Source organism: Peromyscus eremicus, chromosome 11 (genome assembly GCF_949786415.1).
Source record: "Peromyscus eremicus chromosome 11, PerEre_H2_v1, whole genome shotgun sequence".
Classification (NCBI taxonomy): Eukaryota; Metazoa; Chordata; class Mammalia; order Rodentia; family Cricetidae; genus Peromyscus; species Peromyscus eremicus.
The window spans coordinates 3,631,350-3,645,847 of NC_081427.1; the positions used below are offsets into that span (position 1 = coordinate 3,631,350).

The following is a 14,498-nucleotide window of genomic DNA, read 5'->3' on the forward strand; positions in this document are numbered from 1 at the left end:
CCCCTGTTCTGACTGAGCATCATGGCCACACTACAGTGTGTATTCTCATGGCCCCTGTACTTGCTGAGCATCACAGCCATGCCGAAGTGTGTATCCTCACAGTCCCCTGTGTTGACTGAACATCATGGCCATGAAGCCCTCCTACACAAGGCTGTGAAGCCCTACCCAAGCTTAGCTCACACCTAGCAGGATACCACTGGGCTGAACTTGGACCCACCTCCATTCCACCTCCCATCTCCAGCCAACACAGTCATTAATAAGGATGCCTTAAAACCAGAGAGGGAATCCACAGTGTAGGATTTGGAAAAACATACTGTGAATGAACTGAAAAGATGGTGAGATGTCACAACACCCTATCAAAAGGGTCCAACAAGCCCTGAGTGACTATAGGTGAAATAAAATCAAATCTGAATTACTCAACAGCTAGGTAATAGGAACAACAGAGACACAGTCTCAAAATCCTGTGAGCAGGGACAGGGGAGCAGGCTGTAGGAAGTAGGGAAGATAAGGAAGTAGTTTCTGTCACTGACTGGAAGTAAATGGGTCCTTTGAGAACATCATTTATTCATACAATGTATTTTTATCCTATTTCCCCCACCCCCTCCAGCTCCTCCACATCTCACCCCCATAGCCACATGTTAAGTACCATAATGTGTTAGATATCATCATGGTACTGTCTGTGGTTATGTTTTTAAAAACATAAATAATTTGAATCTTCAAGGAATGCACATAGGAATCCCTGTCTGAATTTTGCATGCAAATGTTATATTGAAATAGCTGCATCTGAATTTTGCATGCAGATGTTACAAAATTAAGTTAATGCCAGTGTGAACTGATAACTGTTGAAGCTGAGTGGGTGTAAGCACAAAGGTCTTTTATTGGGGATGTGATTGAAGTTTTCTATTTTTATAACAAAAAAGCTTAGAGGGAGATGAGAGATCTGTTCTAAGGTGGGTTACTTGCTAATATAGGGAAACCAGATTCCCCACCCCCATTCCCCTGCTTAAAGTTTGAGAGACATATCCAGCACCAGTGATGCATGGGCAAAAATGGCCTCTCTGTGAAAACCGGAAAAGATGACATCTGTGTAAGTTGTCACTGCAAAAACAAGGGCCATTTGTCAACACATGCACGCAGATCTATTGACTGGGAGCCATGACACCATTCCTCCCTCACTATAGGCTTCTGTGTCCCCTACCAGCTGGTCTGTAGGAAACTGGAGCATGTGCAGCCGGACATGTGGCGGGGGCACTCAGAGCAGGCCTGTGCAGTGCACACGGAGGGCACACTACCGTGAAGAGCCCATCTCAGGCAGCCTGTGTCCACAGCCTACACCCTTCAGCCGCCAAGCCTGCAATTCTCAAAGCTGCCCACCTGCTTGGAGCACCGGGCCCTGGACAGAGGTAACCCGGTGGGACTGAGAAGGGGCGGTGGCTGGATCAAACACTGTGGGAGTTTTCCTGCCTTTTCTGTACGTTTCGCTCATCTGCTCTCTTGTTCAGTGCTCACGGACCTGTGGGAAGGGGTGGCGGAAGAGAGCAGTGGCCTGCAAGAGTACCAACCCCTCAGCCAGAGCCCGGCTGCTGCACGACACCGCCTGCACTTCAGAGCCCAAGCCGAGGACCCAGGAAGTCTGCCTGCTCAAGCGCTGCCACAAGCATAAGAAGCTGCAGTGGCTGGTGTCTGCTTGGTCTCAGGTATGGCATCGGATCCCCTCAGAATGGGGTCAGCTTCTTCTCTCCAAGCTGCCTGCTTTGCTTCTGCCTACTCTACGTTCAGTGTGTCTTTTCACACTGCCCAAGTTCAGTTTCCTATGCTTTGAGTCCATTACCTCTCTCAGTCCTGGCCTCAGATCACCTGCTTCGCTGGCATCCATGCTGACCTCCCTCCATGCCCGATCCCTCCTCACAATGACACCACTAACTGAAGAACATCAGTAGCCTTTTTCAAGCCTTGTGCAGGTCAAGGAGAAGGTGTGTGAATTCAGAAAGCACAGAACTCATTTCTAAAGATAGTCTCCATGGGCAGCCAACTCCTGTTTGCAGAAATGTCTTGGGTTGCATGTGCATTGGCTATGTAGCCAATGACAGCATGGCAGAAAATGAAGGGCATGTCCCCATTCATACTGCTTGGAGATATATGGACCCCAAAGGAGGACAAGTCAGGGAGATCTGAGCTTGGAGTATAGAGGTTTCCCGACTAGCTTTGGCCAAGGTGAGGCCAAAGGAACCTTAGAAATCTTTCCACACCAGCCAAGGGCATGCTATTCCCCAAGACCAAGACTACCTCCCCATGGTATCTGGGAAAGAAAGCCACTAACTGTTCCTGCTCATGCTTCTCAGGGCAAGGCCAAAGGTGCCCGATTTCTCCACATTCCTTGGGCCGTGCCTTGTTTAGGAAGGAAGACAACCCCCAGGGTTTTGCATCTTCCTGAGACACTGTTTGTCAATGAAAACTAAATGCAGCATTGTCTACTGCGTACAGGAAACTCACCACTGCTGGTCAAGTGCACAGGTTCACTGTCTCCCAGAGCAAATGGATGAGTGACTCTGGATGGATTTCCATCTTTACTAGAAAAGCCAAATCTACTGGGCAAACCTCTGAGCTGCATGTCTAGACAGCAGAAGGTATAGGTTGCATAGTTTATGGGCTCTGTCCAGGGAGAAAATTCTTCATGTGGAATTTAAAACACCACACACACACACACACACACACACATACACACACACACACACACACACATATATATATGATTATATATGTGTGTGTGTATGAACATACACATGCTATATATGTGCTATATATATATATGTGATATATACACACACATATACACACATGCACAGAGAATATGTATACACACACAGTAATGCACAAACACAAACACATACATACACATACAGACTTACACACATACACCGTAACTTATCCCTCTGCCATCCTCAATAGGCAGCATGGAATAGTCTTCTAATGGAAACTCTGTCTAGGATGTAGGGGACACAGAAGGCACTTGGAAGCCAACAGGTGAGTATGAGGACTTCTGCTCCCTTAGATCCCCTGTTGGCAGCTTGGCCCAACGGTCCTGGGATACCCAGCATTGCCTGTCTACCCCAGCAAAGGCCAGCAGTATTTCTCAGAGCTGGGGTCCCTACTGCAGACACCAGCACTGGCCTGAGGTGTAGAGGATGTTGCTTCACATGCCATTTCTGCTTAGCAGATGCTCCAGCCTCTTCTGTCCACTTACTAGTCTGTCCAGGGCCTCTCCGCTCGCTCACACAGGAGCCAGGCAAAAGGCACCACTTGAGCGTAGCATGCAGCCCAGAGGAAGCAAATGCTCTCACCCCTTATGCCTGGTTGCTTCCTTTCCAGGAACCACTCAGGTTTCTAGGAGAGGTTTATGAACCCTGAAATACTCTAAGCGCCCATATCGTGGCTGCAGAGGAGGTGTGGGGGCGATACAGAGAGCTGTGACTCACTACATATCTTTGTTCATAATATTTTTCTAATGTTGTTATCAGTGACAGCCCAACATTTAAATTTCTCAATAAAAGTGTCCTCAGAATCAGCCCCATGAGGTTTCTGTCTGCAACGCCCCTATTTATCACCCATAATTCCATGCTTCTATGATCTATTGTTTCTGGTTTTGTTCTGAGATGGGGTCTTAAGTTTGCCATCCTCCTGCTTCAGCGCCACAAGTGCTGGGAGCTACTGTGCCACAGTACCCAACCTCAAATCCTCCTTCCTGACTTTAATGTTGGATATTACAAGTGCCTTTTTTAAATGCCCAGGCCCAAGCCAAGAAGCGTCTATATTTATATAAGTTAAAGTTGGTGCCACCAGGGAACACTTGGGCCACTGAGTTCACTCAAAGGCCCTTCTTTGCCCTCTTCCTCACAGTGCTCTGCGACATGCGAGAGAGGTACACAGCAGAGAGTTCTCAGGTGTGCTGAGAAGTACGTCTCTGGAAAGTACCGAGAGCTGGCCTCCAAGAAGTGCTTGCATCTGCCAAAGCCGGACCTGGAACTGGAACGTGCCTGCGGCCTGTTTCCCTGTCCCAAGCACCCTCTGTATGCTGCTGCAGGCCCCCCAAGAGGCAGCTGGTTTGCCTCACCCTGGTCTCAGGTAAGACATGGATGCTGGTGGCAGGCTTACACTGGGAAGGGGGCAGCTTTCCGTCGGAGTATATTCCCTAAAGCTCATTGAGCCCCACTGGCCTTTCTCTCTCACACGTGGGTGGCCCCTCAAGGATGGGTGTGGCATGCTGAGGATGGACTCCACATGTTGCTGAACATTATTGGGCCCTTGTGTATCATTGCAAATGTTTATGCCATCAAGTGTAAGGAAATGTAATACTCTTGGTAAAACCTGGGCAGGGATCCCCAGAGATGGGTGTGAATGGAAAAACTATGAGATCTATAATAAATCACCAGTGGTTAGTTTATAGCTAACCAAGTAGCTATGAAAATGAGATGGGGATTTTCATGTCGTGCCTGGGCCCTTGGAGCAGCAGCCTTGGCTGAGGGTGTACAGGGTCCCTCTAGTACAGTGGTTCTTAACCTTCCTAATGCTGTGACTCCTTAATACAGTTCCTCACAATGTTGTGACCCCCAACCATAAAATTATTGTCATTACTACTTGACAACTATAATTTTGCTATTGTTATGAATTGTAACGTAAATATATGATATGAAAATGGTCTTAGGCGCCCTCTGCAATAAGGTTGTTTGGACCCTACAGGGGTCACAACCCACAGGCTGAGAACTACTGCTCTAGGGCTTTTGGTATCCCCATACTCTTCTCCTTACCCACTGCCTCACCTCTAACAGTAGAGGTGATCATTTTGGCTTGCCTTCCTTCCTTGTCTTGTTTCTGCTTGACTTCCCAGCAGCTTAGTCCTGTGGGCTTCTGTTTCTCAGGCCCTGGTTTCTGGATATCTGTCACTCATCCATGCCCTGCCTCCTTTCTTACTGCTTGGTGTTAGTGCTGCCAGATTGGGTGAACTCAGACCCTGGAACTGCTAAGGCCCGCATGCAACTGATATACCTCCAGCCACCTGCTCAGCATAGTCCTTTCATGCCTCTCTGTTCTAGTAGCCAGAGAAAGGCACACATCTCAAGACCCCACCCCATGGGCCCATGCCCCACTTCCTTTAGCTAGGTCCTACCTCTCAAAACTTCCACAGCCTCCAAAAAATGTGCCACCTGCTGAAGATCAAATGTTAAAGCACCTGATCCTATAAGGATGTCTCACAATCCTGTGAGGATGTTTCACAGTTAAACTTGAACAAGTGGCTGCAGTTAACATCTCAATCTGATGATCATCTACTTAGTTCAAAAGACTAGTATCTATTTTGATGTAGGTAAGTTTATAAGGATTTAAGAGCTAGGCAAACCACTGCTCACTACAAGCAAAGCAGTGTCAGTATTCACACTTTGTTCTGGGGAGGAAATGACTGTAGGAATAGATGCTTAGTCAAAGCCCTAAAACTAGACAGGGCTTGTGGTCATGTGACCAAAGTGACTCGTGGAGTTGACCAACTCAGATGGTCCATGTCAGCAGTGGCCAACTTTCTCCAGTCTAGGTCTCTTCTCTTGGAGCATGTAAAGCTTTAACAATACTTTTCTCGAACCCAAACCTAAAACTTAGCATACCTCTTCAATAGCTTCAGTAGGTCTGAAATGTCTAATCTGTCTAATGAGTCATTTGTATCAACTGACTACAGTTTATACCCACTGAGAGTCTCTTGTTGATTTAATATCATAACCTTTATAGAGCAAGCAATAACTCATGGAGTATATTTGCCTTAAGCATCTGTACCCTTGACCTACACATAAACTGTGGAAATTTTTCGGGCTGGAAAATTTTCAGGTAGTAATGGATGGTCTGTGCCTGGCTGACCCTCCACTGCAGACAGGCTTATTCTTGTCCCAGTTAAAGGACATTGTGGTGATTTGCTATCTGGGGTCTCTTCAGACTCAAATAGCTTTGTTTATCTTCTCATTTCATGGTGCACCATGGTATAAGGTTGACCTAAATCATTTCAGTCATGTGTACTGAGGATCTACTGGTTCCCATGCTGTGAGGTCTGGGAACAGCTTTAATGTGGTCACCTGTTGGACCCTTCTCATTTCACATGTCAGAGATGAGTGTGTCAAAGGTTGGCAGGGCAGGGACACTTCACTAGGACAGTACAGGTTATTTGGAGAGGACACTGACTATGAGGGGTCAGCAGCTGTGTCACAGATGACACTGAGAGAGAGAGAGAGAGAGAGAGAGAGAGAGAGAGAGAGAGAGAGAGAGAGAGAGGAGCATGCACAGAGTACAAACAGATGCACAAAGACTACAGCTAGATGCTGCCCTGTAAACACAATACAGTCACTCCTCATCTCCCAAAGCTCTAAGGGGGCATGCAAAAATAATAACCAGCTTAGAGCTATTGATGGATAATTCACAATCTATGCTGAGTGACTTTGCACAACCCCATCCTTAATTATATCAGAAGTTGTTATGAGTAAGGCTATTGAAGTTTGTGCAATCCCATTCTGAAAAACACTGGTCTGTCATCTCCATGGCCATGGAAAATGCTCTGGATTTGAAAAGGAAGATACTACATTAAGAGACAGACTTAATGGTCCCTCTCAAAAGAGGTTCTAGAGAAGAGAGGTAGCAGAATGGAACCCTTGGTCCCCAGCACTTGGGTATGTGTGCTTCTGTATTTATTGTCCTTTGTATTTGAGGGCTGAGCTTTGCACTGTATGAAGCCCATGGTCTCCATCTTTGTGGTCCTACGAATTCAATGGAATCCATCAGCAACTACCATGTTCCAGAAAGACCAGTGTTACGAAGAGGCAGGCTTGCTTTCATTACATCCAAAAGTTCTCAAAGCAGACACTATTATTTGTGATGCACCTGTTTAGTGTCCTCACTGATGAAGTGAGTAATCCTTCTTGCCACTTCTACCATCTAGTACCTATCTCGTGTGAATTGTTGATCTCTCAAACATCAGGATCACTTCTGATCCAGAAGCATTCTGAAGTCTGAGAAGCAGAAAGGGAGACAGATGGTTTTGAGTGAGAAGTGGTCAGCAAATGTCTTCAGTTAGTCTGTCGAGATAGGAGTAGATGTAACCACATCTGCAGTGTGGATTTAGTGTGGTGGTCTTATTGAGGAAGGAAATGTTCTCAGACTGCAAAAGTTAATTCCATCCTAGAACCACAAGAGGACCACACTTGCTGGACCCTAGAAAGGACCATCTTCCTAGACAAGATGGTGGCTCCTTGTCACATCCAATCTCCAGAACTGGGCAAAATCTTTCAAAGAGTTCTTGGGTAGTGATCTGCTATATTGCGTTCTCCAAGTGGTTCTAATGTGAGAGCCACAGGTCCAGCATGAAACCACCAGACCAAGAGGTTTGTATAGGTGTCTGCAGCAGGTGGCTGTGTTGGATCTGCTGCGCTGATATAGAACAAGGTTACCAAGCAGCAGGCTGTCTGCTCCACAAGCAGATTGCTCAGCAGAAGTCCTGAGAAACTGCAGGAAGATGGCCAAGCTTTGAGGTTCTAGACTCTCTATTGAGCATTCTTTCCTGAGAAACTGCAGAAAGATGGCCAAGCTTTGAGTTTCTAGACTCTCCATTGAACATTCTTTCTTTCAAAGCTGGTGACATGGACTTGTCCACAGCAAGCAGTCAGGTGAGCCTCCTGGCCCCTGCTCTCCCCCTGCTTTCTCCTGGTTCCTGCCGCCCCAGTGTCTTCTCCTGGCCTCTGCTGTCTCCTTGTCTTCCAGCCCTCAAACTGCCTGCTCTTGAGGGCTCCAGGTGCTTCTTGTCTGTTTGTAAATGGAAGACCCAACAAGAACTCTGTGATAAAAATCCTAAGCACTCAGCTGAGTTTGAAGCCACTGTGTGTAATTGATAAACAATTTCCATCCTTCCCTGTCCTGGAAAGAAAAAGAATACACATTTTTAACCTTCATATTTTCTTTTCATCTCCTTGTATATTGCAATCTTTATCAATTCAAAACGTTTCCAAAGTTTTGAGCCAAGTATCTTTTTCCTTCCTGTGTAATGTGGAGAAATGCAAATGTTGAGAATTTGAGAGACTGTTTCTTACATAAATATACCTTTTTTCTCACGAGGCAGTCTCAGACTCTCTAAACCAGGGTGTCTGAATCACCAGGGATGGTGCCAAGCCTGAAGCAGGGAGTGGTGGGGAGCCTGGGGGGAGGGGGAGGGTGCCAGAGCTGGCACTGCCGAGGGCCTGAGCTTCCACGGCTGCTGGCACTGCCCAGCTTAGGACCACACTCTGGCCAGTGGCTTCTTCAAGTACCCTGAGGCCAGGCGCTGAGTCACTTGTCTTCATCACTGAGTATCGAGTACCTAGAACATTGCCCGGTACAGGAGTGATGAGTGATTGATATGCGTTCATTAAAAAAAAATCCATGGCAAAGCACACCAAACCACACATGAGTGGTTTCGAAACTGTGAACTGTGTCCAATCTGTGGCCCTCAGCTAGCAGAGGACAGCTGTGAATGCAGCCTAACTCAGAATCATAAATGTATTCAAAACATGAGAAGATTTTTATAACTATTTTTTGGAAGTTCAGTTGAACAGTTCACAAGGATGAGCCTTGTAGAAGATGCTACGTAGCTGTGTCATAATGTTAGACACATCTCACTGTCACCCTGAGTAGAATCCTCAGCTGAACAGGAACAGGTTCTGCTTAAAGGATGAGAGGCAGGTGGATAGAAATGGCTGCAGATGTCCCCAGTGAGACCAGGCCCATTGCTGCTTGGTCCCATTCGCCCACATCCCAAGAGCTCTCAACAACCCATGAGCTGAGTGGGGGGCTTGACATGCACAAAGCAAAGAATAAAGGGCTGAACTGAGCTTTTGCAGTGTCAGAAGTATGATGCACAGTGGGAAACATCTACTGACCCATCTGACCCTGGCAATTCAGAAACAAAATGTGTATCTGCCCACTGTGTTGTTTGTTCTGGTTGCCATGGTTACAAGTTGAAACTGAGCTGTGGGTGACTTTCACTAATTCTGATCTTGAAATAAAGGAGTATAATTCTAGGAAATGTTCCAGACACGGGCTCCAGGCCTGACCATGCTTTGCCGGAAGAGGAAGACATGAGCAAAAGCAATTCCTTCAGCTTCAGATTCCCAGCACTCTGTGTGTCCAATTTCTCTCCTCACTGGAGATGGGAAGGTGATTAATTTGGCGTGACACTAGACTCAGGGAATCTGAGATCACTCTGAATGCTCTGAGGGTGGCAGGCAGTAAGGATAAGTTCAGTATCCAGTTGGCTGATACTGGCATGTTGCTTTGGGTGAGTGAGTTGGTCCATGCCTGAAGCTCCAGTTCCCTGTGGTGGGACTCGGCCTTCAAAGTGTGTGCCAGCAACACCAGTGAGTCATGCGTGTCCCAATTTTTCACAGAATGATTCCTGCCAGGTAAACAACTGGTCAGTTTGTCTGCCACACACGGGGACATCCCAACTGAGAACTGACCTCATCTTCTTCCAGGTGTCCCTTTAATTGCCCACATTCTTGACATACTTGAACCATCAACCTTGCATAAACATGCCTTAAACAATTCATTCTAGACTTGTGCTGTTTTCTTTCTTGGGTCGATTAGTCTCCACAGGCCCATTAAAGTTCCTCTGTCAGTCTAGCTGCTCATCCTTACATTTTTGCACATGGTTGGTGTCAGACGGCTCCTACGCAGTTTTCATGGAGTGTGTACCTTGACAGCTAGTGAACAGGATCTATTTAGCTCTCCCTCTCCATTCTCCCTGAGTTACTTCTGCCTAGAGTGCTGAGACAAGATGCCCTCACTCAAGGAGCTTTTGGCTGGCATGCTGGGGTCCAAAATGGTCTGACCTTAACACCTCTGAGGCTCCCCAGGCGTCTCAATGAAGGTGCCATCTTGTCCCAAAAGACACTGTCCCCTCATGCCATGAGAAAGCAACCTGGTATAGCCTCCTGGAGGCACTAGCTCCCTGGGTCCATCAGACCCTCAGTGACTCATCCAAGAACATTCTAGACAGAGGTTCATATCTGCAGTTAATCCTGGATGTGGCTTCCTTCAGGATAAAGGAGAGTCGGGGAATGGCCAATAGAGTTCTGGCACCATGGGCATGATAAGACCTGGTTCAAGACAAAGCCCCACACAGGTGAGAGAGTACCTGGCATTGGCCTCAGTGTCAATCAGCAGTTTCATTCTCTCAAATACCTTCAACAGAAACCAAAATGATGTGGGGGGAAAGCTTCCCTGATTTTTTTTCTAAACATAAGAGTAACCTGTGATCACTTCCCTGGAGACAGGATCTAAGTATTCTCATTTTTCACACTGTCTATAATTTGAGAAGCTCCTAGGCGAATCCACAGATACTTGTGTTCTTATGCAACACACTGATGCCTTTAGCAAGTGTGTTATGCCTCAACATGCTGATCCCAGGAAACCTTAATCAAGGCTGCAGTATCAAATCCCCACCTGAGTGCATCCTGACAGACCAAGGCTGTCTTCTCTTGGTCCTCAAGAAGGGTAAGACAGCAGCCACATCATGGGGTAGCCATATAGTGGGCCAGTTTGTGGTGCTCTGGTAGAGGGCCACACGTCACCTCACTTCAGGAATCTTCGTCCCCATTACTGTCCCTCCGGTGTACGACACGGCCCTCTGATAAGCGGACCTGCCAGTGGACAAGCTTGTGCTCACATCCAGGCAGCGTGTGACCGACTGGCGTGCTTTGCCTTCGCAGTGCACAGCCAGCTGTGGGGGTGGCGTGCAGAGGAGGACCGTGCAGTGTTTGCTGGGGGGACAGCCAGCCTCGGATTGCATCCTGCACCAGAAACCGGAGACCTCCTTGGCCTGCAACACCCATTTCTGCCCTATTGCAGAGAAGAGAGGTGAGTGCCAGAGTCCCTCTGCTGGACCTGGAGTTTCAGGTGGTGATGTCAAACTTCTGGAGAAGTCCCTTAGAAAGTCCCAGGAGATGGGGTGCTAGCTGGAGCACCCTGGAGTTGGGGCCTTGTGTCTGTAATAGTCTTTCCTTCTTCTCACCTCCTCTACTTTACAATGAAATTGTCACAACACTCTTCCTGCCACTCTCGTCCCACCCCAGAAGGGACAGAGCCATTTGTGATGTGTCTGTCCTTTCAAAAGCATGGGCTTATCTCTTTCTATATGCTGTTTGTGGTATTCAGAGAGACAATCTTAACAAAAGTCCCCTTGAAATACACAAAACCTCCTTACTCCTCGGGTAGACTCTAAAAGCCATCCTGTGTATACATAAGGTGCCTTAGGCAATTGCCGAGCCTGACGCCCTGGGCGCTGGGCTGAATCTTAGGCCAGATTGCCTGGGAGTAAGGGCGGTGGCTGGACCCACCATGAGAATTAGGCATTTGGCATCCAGTATCCATGTTTTATACATCTTTCCTGGACAGGGAGCTGCACCAGTATATTTAGCACCAGAAGACCCCAGTTTCATAGGGAGGGTTTTATGAAAACAATGCCATGCAGACCCTGTTTACACCTCATTGCTGTGACTACATGCCTGACAGACAGCGTCTTCATGGACTTAGCGATTTTCTTTGGCTTATAGTTCCAAGGAATACAGTCCTGGTGGCTGGGGTCAGGGAGATGGTGGCAGGAGTGTGAGGTAGCTGGTCACATTATATCCACTGTCAGAAAGCAGAGAAGGTAAAGGAAGTGAGGGCCAGGGTATGCAACTTCAAAACCTGCCCCTTATGGTCCCCATTTTCCAGTCAATCTTGACTCCCAAACGTTCCACAACAACAACAACTGAGGACCCAGAGTTCAGACAAAATAGTCTATTGGGGACGTCTCTCATTCACACAACAACCAGCCTGGAGGGGAGCTTCTCCTCAGCCATCACAAATTCACTTTGCTTTGTGCAACAGAGACAGCCAGCAGAGTCCAGTGCTGCCCCTAGGAGGCTCAAGCTAATGCGCAGTGTGCTTGCTTCTAGACATCTTCTGCAAAGACCTCTTCCACTGGTGCTACCTGGTTCCTCAGCATGGCATGTGCAGTCACAGGTTCTACAGCAAGCAGTGCTGCAACACCTGCTCCTAGTCCAATTTGTAAGCTGGGACCAGTCCCGGCAGACAGAAGATGCCCCCGAGGACGGCGGAGAGAGGCCAGACTGGAGAGCTCTGCAGTATGCGTTGGGATGCATCCGAGAAGATGGGAGCTGGAAGAAGAAGGACTGTTGGGATTTTGACCCAAAGTGCATCCATGTGTTTCCAAGTATTGGAACACATACCTGCACCCACAAAGACACGTTCTGTCCTCCAGTTAGGTGGGAAAGTAGGGTCCTGATGGTTGACCTCCTGCCCATGGACGGGAGAGCCTGTGCTGTAGTTGGCAGGAAGCAACCTTCCCCCACGTTTGCATTCAGCCAAACCACATGCCGGAGACAGACATAACTTAGCAAATGCTGGATGCATTTCTAAAAGGAGAAGGGCAAGCAATCAGAAAAATGTGCACAGCATCTGCCATCCAGCACACTGGCCTCCCTCCTGCCTCGGAGACCCCACTATCATCATGAAAGTTCTGTGAACACTGAAGGGCACCTGGGAGATAGCTCTCTCCTACCCCACTGGCTCCAGGAGCTGGTACTTGCTGGGGACTCTGACTTAGGATTCGCATACTTGGAAATGGAAAACCAAAATTCCCACTAAGGTGCTTTCTGTACTTTCAAACCCTGGGCTGGGGGAGCAACTTTGATAGTTTGTTTTCTTTCTCAGTTATTCACAGTGAGTTCTTATTTCAATCCATTTTTCAGTGTTGTTCTGTTCTGTTTTAAATGGGGTATCAGAAGTACAGGTGACACTAATATCTAGGTGTCCCTGGAAAGGCAGGATCCCCAGTAACAGATAGATGTCAGCCAAGTGGCTGATGTGCTGGTAGTGTTAAGCCCTAGGCTATGGTTTCTGTGTTGAGTGGTTTTAAAATACATTCCATAGGTTTGGTTGCTTCTGAGCTGGGAGCAAAGGCCAATGACCTTCAAATGAAAGGCCTCGTGGCTGCCCTCCACTCTACCCCCATACCTCTCCCTGTCATTATTGGTGCTTCTTTCTGATCTCCCCACCTAGGGCCTTCCAAATAGGCTCCTAGATATTTATATTTGCTGAAATTTTATAATAAATTTTATATTGTATGATATGCTTTGGAATCACATCATGGTTTGTCCTGAGGTTTACTTCTGAGGAGAAGGGCTGGCAGAAGATACTAGGGAAGCAGTGTTGAAGAGGGTTTTAGAACATCATGGAAAGTTATCCAGCCTGTCATGGAGGAGAGGATAGAGCTGCAGGAGAGATGGGCAGGGGCAGGTGGCGGAGACTTTGAGCAGTAACGTCTGCGCAGCAATCCTTTCTGGCTCTATGTGGGGCTGTTCTGAGAAGCAGAGCCCACAGACACTATAGAGAGAAGAGAGGTCATGTAAGGGACTGGCCACTGATTACAGAGCTCAGTCACCTTGAGGTCTGTAGTGGAAGCCTGCCATCTGGAAACAAGACAGTTGGCATTGCCCTTTTGAACATTGCCCTTTTGAACATGAATCCCAAAAGACATCAGGCTACAAACTCGGGTACAACTTCCATTCAGGCTGGGTTTTAATCCACTACATAGCCAAGGATGACCATGCACTTCTGATCCCCCTGCCTCCATGCATCAAGCGCTTGGATTATCGGGGTATGCTACTGTGCCTGGCTTATGATGTGCTGGGAATGGAACCATAGCTTTCTTGGTGTTCAGCAAGTCCTCCATCAACCAAGCTACATTTCCAGTGTTGGCCCACCCTTTTCTGGGGGGACTGCCTGTCTTTTCTGTAGGACCCCTCAGCTGGTCTGCTAAGGTCCACTCACATGCTGGAGCATAATCTTCCTTTAAAGGCTAATAATGAAAACTTTAGTCATGTCTAGAAAGCTCTTTCACAGAGCATGTTGTCTCAAATTTATTTGGCCGTCACAGGCTCTGGCCAAGTTAGCCCATCAGAATAACCACCACAGCACTTTCTCTGGTTCAGAGGTATCCAGACCTACCTGGAGCCCACGGAAAGCCATTGCTGTTCCTAAGACTGAGGTAGACCACTTCCCACAGGGACTCATCAACTAACCCACTGTGGGAACGTCAGCTCCCCATGACTGTCCCACTTACCAGCACAGTCTGCTTTGCTTGGAAATGATACCTGCTGGTGCAAGAGCACACCATAGCTTTGAGTACACAGACCATCTCATATACTGGAATGGAGAGACCCCATTGTAATAGCTTAACAAACAAGAAGGTGACCTTCGGCAGATTGGAGCCAAAGGGCACCACCAAGTCACACCATGCAACAGAGCTCACATGGAAGGCTTATTGGGAAGAGGTAAAGAGGTGGCCTCTGAGCCAGAGCAGGAGGAAAGAGAGTGAGGGGTGTGTGGGAAGATCTTGCCTTTTATAAGGGGATGTAGTGCATGCGCATAGGTAG

The 14,498-nt window shown here is 47.6% G+C and overlaps 1 protein-coding gene across 1 annotated transcript in view; it reads left to right on the forward strand.

The window, feature by feature from the left end:
* The window catches only part of Adamts16 (ADAM metallopeptidase with thrombospondin type 1 motif 16), a 117,015-nt gene extending 103,909 nt beyond the window's left edge, over positions 1 to 13,106 (forward strand). Inside the window, exons 19-23 of the mRNA XM_059276456.1 lie at positions 1,202 to 1,403; positions 1,503 to 1,697; positions 3,898 to 4,122; positions 10,767 to 10,914; positions 11,997 to 13,106. Of these exons, the coding sequence (XP_059132439.1) occupies positions 1,202 to 1,403; positions 1,503 to 1,697; positions 3,898 to 4,122; positions 10,767 to 10,914; positions 11,997 to 12,100 (874 nt within the window). The 3' untranslated portion in view covers positions 12,101 to 13,106. The remainder of the gene's footprint in view (positions 1 to 1,201; positions 1,404 to 1,502; positions 1,698 to 3,897; positions 4,123 to 10,766; positions 10,915 to 11,996) is intronic.
* The last annotated feature ends 1,392 nt before the right edge of the window (positions 13,107 to 14,498 follow it).